General features: G+C 40.5%; 1 protein-coding gene and 1 non-coding gene across 7 annotated transcripts in view; both read right to left on the reverse strand.

Annotated features, from left to right (window-relative positions):
• Nucleotides 1-6,953: 6,953 nt before the first annotated feature.
• trnat-cgu (transfer RNA threonine (anticodon CGU)) lies at nt 6,954-7,025 on the reverse strand. The gene has a single exon. It is a non-coding gene; the product is annotated as a tRNA-Thr (tRNA).
• Nucleotides 7,026-18,132: 11,107 nt separating this feature from the next.
• The window catches only part of LOC125462176 (RNA exonuclease 5-like), a 54,858-nt gene continuing 54,550 nt past the window's right edge, over nt 18,133-18,440 (reverse strand). For all 6 annotated transcript variants that reach the window (XM_048551833.2, XM_048551831.2, XM_059654097.1 and 3 more), the window contains one exon: nt 18,133-18,387. In XM_048551833.2, the coding sequence (XP_048407790.1) occupies nt 18,333-18,387 (55 nt within the window). In that variant the 3' untranslated portion in view covers nt 18,133-18,332. The remainder of the gene's footprint in view (nt 18,388-18,440) is intronic.

Raw genomic sequence — 18,440 nt, forward strand, 5'->3', positions numbered from 1 at the left:
CAATCCTGCTTCAATAGAGTGTAAAGAATGCTGTGTCAGGAGCAAAACAAAACACAACAGCACCCTGTGTACATATTTCACATTTAACATGATAAAACATCTTGTGAGATTTGAGAACAGTAAGAGGAACATCTTGGAATAAGATGTCAAGCTAGTGATGATGGAATAGTTGTAACGCCATTAAAGTAGTAATTAAAAACCCAGGCTAATGCTTTGGGAACACGGGTTCAAATCCCATCACCACAGTTGTGGGCCTTTAATTTAATTAATAAGATTTGAAAATAAAGTTAGCAATGACAAACTAACATTAATTACAGTAAAAACCTTCATGAGAAAAAAATCCGCAATTCTTACCTGACACCGTGACTCCAGAGCAATGTATTTGATTCTTAACCGTCCTCTGAAATATTCCACTAAGCCATTCAGTCCAAACAAATGGTGATCTTTCCAGTGACACCCATATCCTATGAAAGAATAGAAAGAAGCTAGAAAAAGCCAGTCCACACTCAATCCAGTTGAAGATGGCGGTGATTAATCTGGGCTTCTAACAGGAAACATCCTAGACCATCCCAATCTTCAATTATTGTAGATCCAAGCACAAGAAACTTATCTTCAGAGAACAGTGCCAAGTCGATAATTCTACTCAGTGTCCCCTTATGGCTGTCATCATCAGAGATAAGACTGAGCAGCCACTTGACATGATTAAGATATTGTTGAGTGCATGTTACAGACTGGGAACCACTGTCAGACAACACCCTAGCTGTAATGCTGAAGAACAAGACACCAAGTACAGCTGTCCATCTGGGTCAGCCAATCTAGTGCAGCTACGACACTGCCTAGCCAACAACGAGGAAACTTTCCAACCTAAAAAAAAGCAAGTCAAATCTAACCTGACTAATTCCCCACTAAATCAACCTCGTCACAACCATCAGCCACCTGATTGAGGGAAGTGACAAGTACCCATTGATGGTCACTTTGGCTTTTTATCTCATTACAGTCTGACGCAGAAAGGACGGAATCCAGAGAAATAGTGAGAGCAGTTACCCCCAACATCAAAACATTATTTGACCAATCATATAACCTCAGCAAAATAAGCACTGGGCAGAGTGGGGTGTTAAAGGTAAAACTCATCAGTGACTGGAGGCATGTCTCATAATGAGGATGATGGCTGCCACTGTGGGAAACCATTCACCATAACCCCAGGCTGGTACTACGTCCTCAAGAGAGCATTTCAAGTGGATTCATCAATGACTTCTCCTCATCATAAGCTCTGGGACTGTTTGTAAAGGACCTTAGTGTTAAGATTTATTCACAACTCCTCCCAAGGAAGCCCTTAGTTAATCCAGGACAACTGACATAATGATTGGTCATTTGTGTACCACACAACATCCAACAATCATCATCTCCACAAAAACTGAAAGAACTGAGAATGCTGTAAATCAGAAACAAAAACAGAAGTTGCTGGAAAAGCTCAGCAGGTCTGGCAGCATCTATGAAGAAAAAAAAATCAGAGTTAACGTTTCAGGTCCAGCGACCCTTCCTCTTAAGTTATTACCTCCAACAAGAAATGGCCCAACCACCTCAGCCGCCTTTCAAACATCGTCATCACTTTACAATTCACTACTGCAATATAGCATCTAGCTCTTGTGGCACAGTGGTAGCGTACCTACCTAGGACACAGGTTCATGTTCCACATCTCCTAAAGAGACAAGTTATGTTTCTGGATAGGTCCATTAGGAAACATTGAGTGTGATTAACTTGTATATGGAAATGTTCCAAAAACAGCAGAGATAATGGTCAGATTTTTAAAAATATTGCTGGTTTGGGATAAATGTTACACAGCAGCACACTAAAAAAAACTCACTTGGTCTTCTTTGAAATAAAGTCATGGGATTTCTTTCGATGCCCATTTGAAGGGGCAGCTGACGCCCATTTCAAATATGGCACCCCATACAGTTTGGCACTTTCTCAGTACCATACTGAAGTGCCTACCCTAGTTCTGTGTTTTTAAGACTCTGGACGGTAATGTGAACCCACAATCGTTTGACTCAATGGATGCTGAATTATCAACTGAGTCCCTCAAGTACTATTGCAGATGCATGCCTGGCTGCAAATGGACACAATGTTGCGTTAAACAGCCGGAAACTTAACAAAAACACAAGTTTTTAAGACGTTTCTTACTCAATAATTTCTGTAGGTATGACGCACTTTAGTGGACTGAGTAAGAACAATGTTCAAGCAATGTTTTGGAGGCAGAGCACTAATGCTGCAGTAGCAGCAAATTGCTGGGATCTTTGGAAAATAAAAAAGATTGATTTTCAAGGAAACTAGTTTTAACAGTCTGTGGAAAACTGGACAGCTATGGCGATGGTGCACAAAGATCTCAGAATTCCATGTAACAAGAATGGAATTCAAAGTATTCAGTCCTAGTAAATTGAATACATCATTGAATGTATTCCAGGTTGAGTCAGACAGATTTTGATTTACAAGGGAGTCAGGGGATTTTTTTTCTGTTTTGGGAGGGGGGTAAGTTGGTGTAGGCAGCTTTGTGAAGTTGAGGTCACTATCAGAGCAGCTGTAATGGAGTAGGCTTGAGGGCCAGCTCTTTTTTGTTTCAAAAATGTCTTCACTTTTGTACTCTAGGTTTTAAAGGTCAACGATCCCACATGCCTTTTTAAACAGCCAACTCATCTTATCTCGCCACTTAAAAGGTGCATGTGCAGATATCTGCTTGGCATCTCCTTAACGATTGTACCTTTTATGTTCATAATGCCCCTCCTCAATATGTATTGCTTCACACCTCTTTTTATTAAGTTTAATACATTTTTTGTCGGACCATTTTACTGTCTTGTCTGTGCCCTCCTGAAACCTGTCCCTCTTCTGCTTGGGGGTTGGTTAGCTCAGTTGGACGGACAGCTGGTTTACAATGCAGCATGTCACAAACAGTTTGGGATTAATTCCTACACCAGCTGAGGGTACCATGACGAAATCCCCTTCTCAACCTTGCCCCTCCCCGCAGGTTGAAACACCACCAGCTGTGACACTCTCTCTCCCTAAAGAGAGAGCGGCCCTCTGGGACTAAACTACTTAATCGTGGAATGATGGTCCGTGCCATCTACAAACTTGAAAATTGTGGCAGATCAAATGATAAATTGAATTGTCCTCTCAGCAAAAATGATACCATCTGTATAAATCATTGCTCAGTGTAACATGCATACATATGGATTGAATAGTAATGATATTTATAAAATAGTCAAATAAGAGACGGGAGAGAAATTAAATTGATCCCTAAAATACTTCATAGATGTTTGCAGCTAACTAGGCAGAAAGTTTTGCTTATTACAGGTGGAAAGGGAAACCTTCACAAAAAGGCAAAAGATATGACAAAAGAATCAAATGAAAACTCTACATCTGTCTTCACAAAAGAAGTGGATAATGTGAAGACTACACAATTAGACAAGCGGCAAGTAATGGGTAGCAAGAGCAACTGTAGAAATAACAGAGGCATTGGTCTCAATGTTGCAATGCTTATTCAATACAGGAATGGTATCAGAGAATTGAATAGCTGTTAATGCTGTACTATTATTCAGCAAAGGAGGGAGGGATAAAACCAAAACACTACAAGTCAGGTAGTATAGCATTGCTGATGAGGAAGTTATTGGAAACAATTATCAAGGACAAATTAGACTTTAATTTGGAAAGACATACTTTAATCAAGTACAGCCAGCATGGAGCGCTTAATGACAAATGACAACTGACTAATATGATTGAAATTTTAATGAGGCAACATAGGAGGTTGATTATGGCAGCACAATAAATGTTGATTATAGGAGTTTTTGGATTGCTTTTGATAAGTACCACTCGAGATTTATTAAGAAATTAGCAGTCCATGTAATTAAGGGGAAAATGGGAGTATGGATGTGAACCTGGCTCAGTGACAGGAAGAAAAGGATGCTGGTGAATGAGACAGAGATGATTTGGAGTACGTCCTGGACAGTTGTGGGTCCATTACCATTATCAGGGCTGTCAGGGGCTTCATAAAATTTGCAGATGCACAGGGCTTGGTAATAATTATGACGTGGATAGTTCTAGGCTTCAGGATGAAAGAAATAGTCCATACAGAGAAATATAAGGTGATGCACTTTTGTAGGTTGTTATTGGAAAGACAGTTATACTATAAATGACAAGTTTGAATAGTGTAAGACACCTTGGTGTCTGTGCATATAAAATTTTAAGTTGCATTGGCAAGTTGCTGTGGTGCTAAAATGCACCAAGGTGATTGGGTTTATTAATGGAGGAATAAAATAGAAAAGCAGGAAAACTGTGCTGATATTATACCTCTCTGGTTAGGCCTTATGTGGAAAACGTGGGCCATTGCATTTCAGGAAAACTGTGAAATCCTTAGCAAGGGCACAGAGCAGATTTATCAGGATACTACCAGAAGGCTTTGAGTTATGAAGAAAGAGGGGAGGGTCTAGGCCCGAAATATCAGCTTTTGTGCTCCTAACATGCTGCTGGATGTGTTCATCCAGCTCCACACTTTGTTATCAGGGAAACATTATGACAGTTTTCCCTGGAACAAACTCTTATGAGACACTTTGATAGACTAAAATTGAGAAAAAAATTATACCCCCTGGAGATTCAACACCTTTGCTGAAAGACATAGAAGGGAAATGAGAAGAAATATCTTCACTCAGCCAGTTGTGGGGATCAGGAATGCTCTCTAGTGAAAAAAAAAGAGGCAGTAACTTGAAGGAGGAATTTAGAGTTATTGATTAAAAGCATGGGTTAAGTGTGACCTCTCTTTGAGAGCCAGCGCAGACGGGCAAAATGGCCTGTTTTTATATTTCTCCGATTATACTACCATATTCTCAACTTTGTTTTACAATGTCAAATTAATAAACGAGCCGCCCTGAATTCTGAGTATAGGTAGAATTATTTGGAATGTAGATTCTTAGGTTGCATTGAATTTTCAGAACCAACAAATGACTACAAAAATAAAAACGAAAAGTTAACTATTTTAAAGGTCTTAGAGAATATTATATTCACTGAACCACCCTCCGCTATTTCTTCACTTTCTACTGTTTACTTTAATGCTTTAAATTGCAATTATTTGCTCGTTCTGTACATTGCGTTTAAAATGTCGCAAAGAACTAAAACAAGCTGCATGTTTTTTTATTGCCTTTATCCCAGAGCGTCAGACCAAATCAAACCAAGTTAAATCAGGTCGAAAGTCAAGAGAATCAACTAGCAAATATCAAATTTGCAGTTAAATAAATTCTGGCAATCAGACTACGTGGGTTACTAAAAAACAAACCACAGTGGCTGCTGGAAATCTCCAATAAAAACATGGTTTGCAATTAAGAATTTAGGCAGAGTTGACATAGAAGTGAGGAACTACGTGATTCGAGTCACAGCAGGGTATCTCGAAACTACATTTCGTTCCTTTTAAAAAGAACATTGAAGGCCAGCTTGTACAGTGGGGTAAAACCCAACTTGAATATCAGTTTGCAAACTATCGTGCAACTTTTAGGTCGAGTTTCTAATCCTTCAGGTTTAGGAAGAAATCGGTTAGCTGCACCGAAGTTATTTAAATGCTTCGAACAGACCAAGTCGCCGAATACGCCAGCCAACCTGTAAGGCTCCACTAGACCCAGTTTCTGACTTCAAAAGGAGAACCAAGTTCTTACAAGTTCCCATTTACTGGCCACTCCCGGATTAAAGCCAAACTGGATGTTGTTTCTACACCCCCTGCTGGTTCCGTAGTGGAAGTGCAAATAATTCAACTATGTCAGTCGCGGAAACGCGATAATGAAGCAGAGAGTTCAGTGAATCACGATCTTTTGCTCTTTTCTCCTTCTCCCACCACCCCGGATTCGTGTTATCGATTGAAAGAATTTTTCAGCGCTGCTTATCTCAACCTGATAATAAAAAAGAAACCCTCATTCTCTCAACAGACTTGTTGCCATCCAGGCTATACCACAAACTAAGCTATGTTCATTGGAATGGAATGAGGAGTCAGCAGTTTCTTTTTTAGTTTGTTATCTGAACATGCTTTGTAGCTGTCTGTTCTATTCCTTTCTCAGGAACTCCGGAAAATCTCGGAGGCTTGTCACATTATCTGTTTAGCTATCTTGTCTTAGATAACGAGCAGGACTTTTGCAAAGCAGTAAAAATGTCTCAAAGGCAAAACATTAGTAACGAACTAATAACTAATCTTGTTGCATTAATGATACCACTAAAAGTTGCAACACAGGCTGATAAGACCATAAAATGTAAAGGCAGCATCTGAAAAATTCTGTGGAAAATTGCTATTTCAAATGCGTATAATAATGGGAATCAGAATGGCGTTTAATTTGTTATAAGACATGGTAACAAATTGCATATTTGCATAAAATGTGGTTATTTATGGCCGATTTGAAGCAAATGTTTATAATTTCTCGCTCTTTAAAATGACAGGTTATTAATTCAACTTGTTGAAGTTGGGATGTGTAAATGGAAATAGGAAATACAATTTTTTTAACGTTTGAGATGCAAATGAAGTTGTGAACAATCTTCAGGATACCAGAAAAATGCAAATTCTATGAAGTTTAATCTGCATGGAGTAAATTGTCAATAAGTTCTTTTAAGCTTGTATGTTCGGTTTTGCGCATTATTTAACTCATTTAGAAAAATATCTCATTACCATTGACAATATTTTAGTCAGGCCATTACAGTAATGTTTGCATTTTGGTTGGTGAGTAGCTTTGGGACGTGCTCAGGATTCAAAAGTCGCTTTCTGAAGGGGATCCTGTGCAGGACTTCATCAAAACTTTTAGCAGTTCCGGTCCAATTTGCAATGCATGAGTGAGTAAATTGTGTGTCAGTATGGGGGCACTGGGACGTGGATATTCTCCCGGCCCTGGAACCTATTTCACTGTCGCTGGTTTTAAAAGGATCACGTTTCTATCCACAGGCACGGACGGGGTTCGAACCCGCGATCTTCGGTTTACGAGACCGACGCCTTACCACTTGGCCACCGCGCCTGCGCTACAAAAAAGTAGATCGAATGACTTCTCTTCAGAGACTAAAGATTGTTGTAATGTGTAATTTTAATTTCATTTACTGATTGCAATGAGCATGCACCACTGAATTACAATGAATACAGTAACCTTGAGATTGAGGTACGGACTAGTCCTGGTTACTAGTGATCGTTGCAGCAACTGAGCTTCAGGTCTCATATTGGCACAGTCATAGTCTAACATGTCCTGTCTCTCACATCCCCTGTTCCCAAATGCACTCCCTCCATTTGCTTGTTGCTTGGGGTCTTACAGCATCTCACAATTTGCCTGAGAGATATCTCAAAAGTTCTGACACAGCCTTCACTTAATTAATTAGTAAATGCAGTGAGACTTAGAACATAGAACATAGAACAGTACTGGCCCTTTGGCCCACGATGTTGTGCTGAACTTTTACCCAAAACCTAAGGTCTATCTAACCTCCACCGCTACCTTATACAATCATCCATATGCCTATCTAATAGCTGCTTAAATTGTTTTTAAACTTACATTTATATAGTGTCCTTATGACTTTGGAACACCCCAAAATGCTTTATAGCCAATGAAATACTTTTCGACTTACCTCAGGTATATCAACAACCAATTTTCACACAGCAAGCTTCCACAGACAGCTATGGGATAGTAGACAGATTATCTGTTTTAGTTAATTCGAAAGAGGAACTCAGGGAACTTCTTTGGCATTGTCCAAAATAATACAGTGAGATATTTCACTTCCATTTTAGAGAGATCTTCAATTTAATGCCTCAATGGAAAAATGTGATGTCTCCAAGCTTCCCTAAGGAAAATTTAACCATGCATTTATAAGGCGACCAGTTCAGAATCAAAGGATATCCCAATCTTGTGGATTTATTCTTTTGGTAAACCCCCAGATTTTATCTTTGTCTACTATAAATGTAACGGCTATTGGTCCCAAACCAGATTGCAGCATAAATTAGTGATCTCGTGCAGGATCACAGTCGTGCACAATTGGGCAGGATGAAATTTTGTTGGTGGTCTGGTATGGAATTATACACATCCCACCCAAAGGACAAAACCAACAAAATGAACAGTCGTTTAGACACCTGCAGATTAATTAAGGAATTCAGCACAGGTTTATTGAAGGCAAGTTATATTTGATGAAGGATTGAAATTTTTATTCATCACAGACAGAGTTGACACTGGGTTATGTGGTTGATGTGATTTCGAAACTGCTTTCGATAAAGTGTTCAAAAGGCTTGCCAGCAAAATTGAAGTCCATGGAATAAAGCAGGCAGTTGTAGCCTAGTTATAAACTGACAGGATGTTCAGTTATTTTCTCAACAGGTGAAAGATATTCAAGTATTAGGATCCCTACTTTCCTAGATACATTTATGACCATCACTTGGGTGTTCAGGACAAACAATTTTAAAATTTGCAAATGACAGAAAACTTGGAAATTGCCATGACTGATGTACAAAGAGACTAAATTGGTTAGGACTGTATTCACTGGAGGTTATAATAGACAATTGGTGCAGGAGAAGGGCATTCGACCCTTCGAGCCAGCACCACCATTCATTGTGATCATGGCTGATCATCCACAATCAGTATCCTGTTCCTGCCTTCTCCCCATAACCCTTGATTCTACTATCTTTAAGAGCTCTATCCATCTCTTTCTTGAAAATATCCAGAGACTTGGCCTCCACTGCCTTCTGGAGCAGAGCATTCCATATATCCACCACTCTCTGGGTGAAGAGGTTTTTCCTCGATTGTGTTCTTAATGGCCTACCCCTCATTTTAAACCTGTGTCCTCTGGTTCTGGACTCACCCATCAGCAGATACATGCTTCCTGCCTCCAGAGTGTCCAATCCCTTAATAATCTTATACATCTCAATCAGGTCCCCTCTCATCCTTCTAAACTCAAGTGTATACAAGCCCAGTCGCCCCAATCTTTCAAGATGTGATAGTCCCGCCATTCCAGGAATTGACCTCGTGGACCTAAGCTGCACTCCCTCAATAGCGAGAATGTCCTTCCTCAAATTTGGAGACCAATACTGCACACAATACTCCAGATGCAGTCTCACCAGGGCCCTGTACAGCTGCAGAAGGAGCTCTTTGCTCCTATACTCAATTCCTCTTGTTATGAAGGTCAGCATGCCATTAGCTTTCTTTACTGCCTGCTGTACCTGCATGCTTGCTTTCATTGGCTGATGTACAAAAACACCTAGATCTCGTTGTACTTCCCCTTTATCTAACTTGACGCCATTGAGATAGTAATCTGCCTTCCTGTTCTCGCCACCAAAGTGGATAACCACACATTTATCCACATTAAACTGCATCTGCCATGCATCCGTCCACTCACCTAGCCTGTCCAAGTCACCCTGTATTCTCATAACATCTTCCTCACATTTCACACTGCCACCCAGCTTTGTGTCATCAGCAAATTTGCTGATATTACTTTTAATGCCTTCATCCATATCATTAAATGTATATTGTAATCAGCTGCGGTCCCAGCACTGAACATTGCGGTACTCTACTGGTCACCACCTGCCATTCTGAAAGGGACCCGTTTATCACTACTCTTCATAAGAATTGGAGGTGGGAGCGTCTTATAAAATTCTAACAGGACCAGACAGGATAAACACAGGAAGGATTTTCCTGATGACCAGTTTAAGGATATGCTGTAGATCATTTTAGGATGGAGATGAGGAGAACTTTCTTCATGCAGGGAGTGGTGATCCTGCGGAATTCTCTGCTGCAGACCGCAGTTGAGGCCAACACACAATATTTTCAAGGACTAGATATAGTTCTTAGGGCTAAATGGATCAGAGTAAGGAGAGAAAGCAGGAACAGGACACTGATTTGGATGATTAATGATGATTATAGTGAACAGCAGAGCAAGCTTGAAGGGCCAAGTGGCTTACTGGTTGCTCCTGTTTTCTATGTTCATGTTATATGGTCTCCTGGAATAAACAACAGAAATGGACACTTTATTTACTTACAAATATCAAAATGGAGCTGAGAGGTTAGGTGACCTTTACTTTGCTGTCAAAGCACATGTTTGGCCAAGTCATTAAAATGCAAATAAACTTTCATATACTTATCTTTGAGAAGTCCTTAAAACACAGTTAATGGTTGCCCTTCTCCAAATAATTAAATAAACTGTTTTCACAATAGCGCTTGCAGACTTATCAGCTTTGGAACTGAAATCCGATGGCATGAGAATGAGTGGAACTTGGACCCCATTGTTTAATCATGACTGAGTTGCCAGAAACCATTTGTGAGGACAATGGACAGAAGCAATCTGGTCACATGAAAGAAACAATATCTTTGATGAGGACATTTAATAAGCCAAATGTTTGAGAGCGGAAACAGGAGGAAAATCAAGACCAGTGATGGAACAAGAAGCTGTCTAAGAATTATTGGTAGGCAGGGACATAGGGCTGGCCTTTACCACTCTACATGAAGAACTGAACCAGATTTCTACATGGCATTGCACCCTGAGTGAAATGCAACAAGAGAGGTGTTTCTGCAAGCAATAAATCATGTTGAATGTATCTTTCTAAACCTCCAGACTATTCTTCAGTGGATCAGAATAAGGAATTGTAACTGCAATGTTTCAAGGCTTCATGTTGAGGGGAAAACAAAAACTGTGGCAGAGAACGTTTGAACTTTAAACATCTAAGTGCACACTGCCTCTGACACTCACACGAGGAATGATTGTAATTGCATATTCCTGTCCAAAAAATGCAAGTGGATGTGGTCACAAATACCCTTGGATGTTAAATCACAAACATATTTAGAAAAACTTACGTGAAAACCTGAACCGTTACAGCACTCAGGGGGTTGAAATAAACTTTTATTTTAAAACAAATGCCTGCACTCATTCAAGAGAATATGTTCTTGGGAGTAAAGAGGAACCACATTTACCATCTGTCTCCTGTCTGCAACAACGTATAGTGTAATGAATTTTGATAATGTCAGTGATAAACATCAAGAAGGCATAGACAGATGGACATTAGGCAGATCAAATATAACAACAAAATGTGAAATGACACATTTGGGTGGACAGATTGTGAGGATACAAGATAAGGTCTGAGATAACAAGGTGCAGAGCTGGGTGAACACAGCAGGCCAAGCAGCATCATAGAAGCAGGAAGGCTGATGTTTCAGGCCGAGGCTCGACACCTTGTCATCTCAGATTCTCCAGCATCTGCAGTTCTTACTATCGCGAAGGTTTAAGAGGCCATCTTATTTTCTTTATTTGGAACTGTAAGTCAAAACAGAACAAAAGCAGAAATTGCTGGCGAAACTCTTTTTCATAATGTTTCTTCAACAGCCTTGAAACATTAACTCTGGTTTCTTCCTGCGAATGCTGCCAGACCCGCTGAGATTCACCAGCAATTTCTGTTTAATTTCAGATTTCCAGCATCTGCATTTCTTTGTTTTATTTTAATCAACGTAGAAGTTGGACTGCTATATCTCTGGAACACCAAGGGAGATTTACAACTTTAAAACAAAAATTGTGCTGTATATATTTTTTGAGCTGTGCAATACAATATTACTGTATGAATCGGGGGTTGGGTTGGGGTGGCGTGGGGGCAGGATGGTGAGGTGGGTGGGTGGATGGAGGTGTGTGGTGGGGCTTGGAATTTGTGACCAAATGGCACCAACAATCTTTTGACTTAAACTAAATCCTGCCGGATAACAGCCTCCTGACTAATTCTGCTGCAGAATGTTAAAAAAAAACTAAGGCAGGGGGAAACATTTGGAGCCAACAAAAATAAAGCACTAGCCTTCCCTCCCATCCCCCTCTCCCTCTCTCTCGTGGGGCGAATAAAGACAGAAAAAAGAAAGCATTGAAGAAAAATGAAAAGGCCTGGTCTGCCATCAAACTGAAAATGACCATCACTCATCAGGTAACAGCGTGTCATTGTTACTAACTTTAGGGTTCATAATTTTAAAGTGAAAGTCAGGAGGTTTTGAGAGGATCTGAGGAAAAACTTGATCACCAAGAGGTGGGAAACCTCACAACATTTTAAACAGTATTCAGATGAGCACTTGAAGTGTCATAACATTCAAAGCCACAGGCCTAGTATAGGAAAGTGAAAATAGCGCAAGTAGCACACTTGTGACTTGAGGGGCCAAAGGGCCTTTTCTATATCATATGATTCTAAATTCTTAAGGTTTGAGGGAAAATAATTTTCCACCTTGTAGTTCGACTTTATGATCTTTAGAATTTTGTTTACTGTCTATATAATTTTTCTACCAATAGTATATGTATCAGACTTTCTTCTGTCTGTCTGTCTTGATCTAGATCATGCAAGATTGAGATTTCTGAAGGAGTATAATTCAGTTGCATTTTAGTAGATTAGAAATCCTTTTTTTTAGTTTTCTTGCTGCAGCTAAGTGCATTACAAGAAATATGGGATTTGTTTTCCTGACAAAACCAGGTGTGAATTGTTTTTGTCCTGAATACCAGTCAATCTTTAGAAATGCATGTTTTTTTCCCCAATAGGAAACCCTTTCCCAGAGCCTGTTGCTCACACCGGTGATGGTTGGTGTTCAAACAGATGTCAGCTGTGAGGATCCTCTCTCGTTTTCACCTCACTTGATTTTCCTACACAGCCTACTTAGCCTGTTTGCTAAAGTTGAAGTAGCAAGTGACTGCATGGCTTTCAGTTTGAGTTTAAGCATCAAGAGAGTTAGAAATGTGTTGCTTTTTCTTTGTTCATGAAGAGGCAACACAAGTTCAAAATTCTGTAAAACTAAAGCAAGCTCCTCAATTGTATTTGGCACTGTTTTTGACTGTTTGAAATGCTTTTTGTTATTCCTCATGAAGGTATGCTTTGATTGCATGGTGCTCATGGGAGGAAGGCATTAAAAAAATCTAGATTTCTCAACACAGCTGCTGGCACTGAGAGTGTTTTGGGTCAAATGATTGAGACAGTTGGTTAAGTTATAGTTTCTGAAGATTATATAAGACAGGGAATTTGAGAAAGGAGGAATTACATAAAAATGGCATAACCAGTTTATGATTTTGCTTTTCATGGGGTGTGGATTAATTGCCGTGCTAAAAAGGAGGCAGCCTGTACTGTGTGTACTCTTGATTGAACTGAACTTTTCTAATTCCAGGCAGAGAGCAGCCTCATCCCACCTCCTTGACCTGTCTGTCTTCCCTGGACTGACCTATTCCCTCCCTACCTCCCCACCTATACTCTCCTCTCCACCTATCTTCTTTTCTCTCCATCTTCGGTCCGCCTCCCCCCTCTCCCTATTTATTCCAGAACCCTCTCCCCATCCCCCTCTCTGATGAAGGGTCTAGGCCTGAAACGTCAGCTTTTGTGCTCCTGAGATGCTGCTGGGCCTGCTGTGTCCATCCAGCCTCACATTTCATTATCAGAGAGCAGCCATTAGTTGTTTTGACTGATGTTTGGTCCATTCAATCCAGTCACCTTTTTCTGGTGCAGGTATCACCAGGGGGACTTCTTTGTTCTTGGTGTTGTATTAGGACATGAAGAAGACGGCGTGGGGTAGCACGGTGACTCAGTGGTTAGCACTGCAGCCTCACAGCACCAGGGACCCGGGTTCAATCCCAGCCTCGGGTAACTGTCTGTGTGGAGTTTGCACATTCTCCCTGTGTCTGTGTGGGTTTCCTCCGGGTGCTCTGGTTTCTTCCCACAGTCCAAAGATGTGCAGGCTGGGTGGATCAGCCATGCTAAATTGCCCATAGTCTTCAGGGGTGTGTGGGTTATAGGAGAAGGGGTCTGGGTGGGATGCTTCAAGGGGCAGTGTGGGCTTGTTGGGCCAAAGGACCTGTTTCCACACTGTAGGTAGTCTAATTTAAAAAGACAACCCTGCAAAAAGTTCCTCACTAACATTGCCAGCTGTGGGAATTATCTCACAAACCAGTTAACAGCCTGGGGTGAAGAGTCTATTGTATGAAGATAGAATGGGTTTATACATGTAGGAGTTTAGAAGAATGATGGGGAAGAGAATTCTGTGGTACAGTGACAGTTTCCTTGCTTCTAGGCCAGAAAACCTGTGTTCAAGTCTCACCTGCTCTGGAAGAGTTTCATAACATCTCTGAACAGGTTGATTAGGAAAGTATCTTGAGGAACGAGGGGCAATCCTATTAAAACATAATCCCCTGAGGGATTGTGATAGGCTATATATCAGAAGCTATATCCTCTTGTGTGGGGAAACTAGAACTAGGTGACCCAATTTAAAAATAAGAGGCCTACTTTTTAAGATGGAGACGAGAAGACTTTTTTTTCGTTTTCCCAGCAAGTTTGTTAGTACGTGGAATTCTCTTTTCTAGAAAACAGTGGCTGGGTTATTGATTTATTCAAGAATGAGTTGAGTTTTTAGTTCACAGGGAGGTCAAATGTAATGGGGAAAGGGGTATAAGTCAGGAAAGTACAGTCGAGACCACAACCAAATCAACTCAATCTTGCTGCACAGGTTGGAGAGCTGAATGGCCTACTCCTTATGTCACCTTCCCTCATCTGACGTCATTACTCATTGACTCATGCCTACTGGATCCCTCTATACCCATCCATATATATGCCCCACCCCACTGGCAGGAGAGATTCAGGGAGCATTGTGCAATATTGTCAGATGTCAGTAACCCTGGGAGATCTAACACTGAATTTAGACTTCATGAAGTCTCATGGACTCAGGTCAAATGTGGTCAGAGGAGCTTCCCGCTAATGGTCACTCACAAGCCTCTCTTAGCTGAAGTATCCCTCTAGTTTGAACACCACTTGGAGGAAGCACTGAAGGTAGCAAGGACACAAAAGACCACCCCCAATCAGAGTAGAACGTCCATCAAGGATAGCCACTGAACAAGCTGGCTAAGTTCTAAAACACTACATTTGTATCACAGCAGGGGTAATATGTGGAAGTTACCCACTTCACCTGAATCCCACCCCCTGCCCCCACCAGTCTACTGCATATGTAACTCTCCACGATAGAAGTGACCACTCAATTGTCTTTGTGGGGACTGATTTCTATGTTTCTCTCTAGTGATGCTTTTCCTTGTCACATCAATTGGTACCACCAGCATATTAAGGAGCAGAGATTAAAACAGATCCAGAAGTCCAAAAGGCACTATGGGTCATCAACTATGGCAGAACTGTAGCAATCTGCAACTCCATGGGCTGCCAAATTCTCTCACCTCCATCACAATATCAGATGGCTAATCCTAACTCAATGTACAGCACAGGGTGTACCTGAAAACTAGATGCCAACTTGGTGAAGCCATGACAAAGGATTGCCTGCATTCCCACAACAGAAACATATTTAGGCAGACGAAAGCAAGCACTCCAATCACAAACAGATCAAACCAATTGGAGAGAGCAAGAACTGCAGATGCTGGAGTCAGAGTCAATGCAGTATGGAGTTGGAGGAACACAGCAGTTCAGGCAGCATCAGAGGAGCAGGGTAGTCCACATTTTGGGTTGGAACCTTTCATCAGGGCTGATGGAGAGTCCTGATCCTACACGTCAACTCTCCTGCTCCTCTGATGCTGCCTGACCTGCTGTGTTCCTCCAGCTCCACACTGCATTGACTCAGATTAGGCCAATTCCAGGAAGCCCTGCTACATCTAGTTGTGAACCTTAGAATTCCGAGACTGGAAATTCTGAGCCGGCTAACTTCTGACTCCAGAAAGTCTGTCCAGCATCTATATAGTACAAGTCAGAGGTATGATGGAATACTCTCTTCACTTTCCTGATTTGAGAGTGAATCCAAAAATTTGAAGGCTTAACACAACCTGGACCATAGCAGTCTGCTTGATTGGCATCCCATCCAACAACTTAAATATTCAACCCATCAATCAATGACACACGGTGGCCACAGTATGTCCTATAGACAAGGTTCAGAGCAGAAACTGATCAATGTTCCTTCCACAGCACTGTTCAACCCCAAGGTTTCTAACACTTGGAAAGATAACGGCATGGAGTTCCCCTCTAAACCAGACACCGTCCTGGCCTGGATCTATTCTGGCATTTCTTCATTCTCATGGGATCAAAATTCTGGATCTACATTCCCGGTTGTGGTGTAACTGCACCTCATGGGCTGCAGTAGTTCAAGCAAGCAGCTCATTGCCACCTTTTCAAGGGCAATTCGTAATGGGCAACAAATTGGGGCCTTCCCACTAACACCCACATCCCAAAAGGATTTTCAAAAATGGTGGACAAATAAGTGACAAACAACATTTGAACATTCGTTAGACTGAAATTCTGAAGATTTTCCCTTTTTGCTTTTCATTTCTTCTGTTCAACAAAATTAATATTAATCTGCCCTGTTGTGTTCTCAGTTTGATGCATTACTGCTGCCTGAACAGTTTAAGGAATGCTCAGCTGCCAAATTCTAATAATTAATTCCAATGAGAATAGATTAAAGCTCGATACGCTCTTCAGTTTCTCAGAACACAGCATTCATATAAATAAATGTTGCTTTAAAATTTAGGTTTATACTGCTGCACAAAGTAGAAACACAAAACACTAGTTACTCTAACATCTGGCATCAGGAAATTCCTGAAGTCTATACAGTCACGATACCTTGAAAATGTGCAGCTAATCAGAAATAACCAGCATGGGTTTATAAAAGGAAGGTCATATCTGAAGAACCAAATTTAATTTTTTGATGAGGTGGCTAAAGCAGGGAAGATGGAATGTCTATGTATGTTAATTACATGGACTTCCTAAAATTCCTCCAAAGTGACTAGCTCACAGAATTGAAGACCAACTGTTGACCAGGTCAGGAGCATCAGAAGACAGGGTAGGAACACCGGTTAGACATGCTAATTAGCAGGATGTGACTGTGGTGCCTGCAAGGAAATGTACTGACGCCTCAACGATTTACTGTATTTATTAAGATGCAGGTGATGGGTTAAAAAGTTACACATTCAAGCTTTCTAACAATATATTGCAAATGTTATAAATGGAGGCATGAAATTACAATATTTTATAATCTATTGGTAGATTTAATTAATGTACCAAATTGTGCACCAAATGGATTTCAATGTAGACAAATACGAGGTCATCCACTTAGGAATGCGAAAGAAATAAAACAGGGTACTTCGTAAATGACAAAAAAGTAGAAACTTGAGCAGTCCGAAGGGACTTGGGGTGTACTTCAGATACACTTATCATTAAAATATAACGAATGAGTAAAATAATGAAAATGTCTAATAGAGTGCTGGCCTTTATTTCTAAACAATTATACTTGGGTAAAAGTCATGGCTGCAGCCATACAAAATTCTAAACAAACACAGCTTGGAGTACCATGAGCAGCTTTAGGGACTACAACTTAGAAGGATGAAGCGAGTTTGAGGGGAGTTCCTCACAGGTTTATTCGAAGAATATTTAAGATTTCAAAGATTAAATTACAAGGATAGTTTAAACAAACATGTAGTCCCTGGAATTAGGAGGTTTATGGATGGTTTGGCAACATTTCGAAGTTATTAAAAGGAATAGTTTCTCAGCAGCTACCCTATCCCTTCTTGTTGGGGAGTCTAGGGCCTTGAGCACACAGATCTTTCAGCAGTGAAATTATAAAATACTGTTACACGTACAGTATAAGTTTGGAATCCTACATAAATAGAAATTGATGCCAAAATGGTTTATGGTTTTAATAAGGAGACTGATATACTTTTGTTAACCAAAAGATGTTAAGGGATATGAGGCACAGGATTAGAAATTAGGATGTCAGATTACAGATCAGCCATAATCTAACTGAATGGTAAAACAGGCTCAAGAGGGTGAATAGACTATTTCTGTTCTCTTGCTCCTAAAAGTTTGAAACAAGATTGTGAACTCAAAAAAAAATCAATGTAAAAGTACTGACTGGGAAAAGCAAGTGAAATTTTGGCTGCACGACTGTTGTTTCATGCTTGTTGGAACACGTTTGCACAGTGACAGGAGAGCCTTGCAATGAGACTTGCTCAAATAGTCAAAATTGGCAGTCTGGAAGAATATTTTCTGATGAACTTGACCTAAAATTGGCAAGACCTTGGCTTTGGCCCACTGCTTTTGCTTTCTAATCAGAAGAGTTCAATGTCATTAACTTAACCCACAGTGCACATAAGACATAATTTTCACACTTGAAACAGTTCTTTTAAAAAAATTTATTAAAAATTTGAGCAGCTTTCTTCGCTAAGTCATTTTTGTTGATCGAGTTCGGCTGTACTCAAAAGGAATGTGGTCCAGGAACTATATTCACTCATTAATTGATTCAGTAAGTCAGTTATAGAGTCACAGAGTCTGTAGCATCGGAAGACAAACACCTCCGGTACACATTCAACAACTGGTTTTAAGGATCCTGTTTTATTTCAAGGAGACACAGGCCAGGCGCTGAGCATTGAGCACTACAGAGAGAAAAGAAACATTGAATGAAGTCATATTAAAATAAAAACTGTAC

This window comes from Stegostoma tigrinum, chromosome 23, assembly GCF_030684315.1.
Source record: "Stegostoma tigrinum isolate sSteTig4 chromosome 23, sSteTig4.hap1, whole genome shotgun sequence".
Classification (NCBI taxonomy): Eukaryota; Metazoa; Chordata; class Chondrichthyes; order Orectolobiformes; family Stegostomatidae; genus Stegostoma; species Stegostoma tigrinum.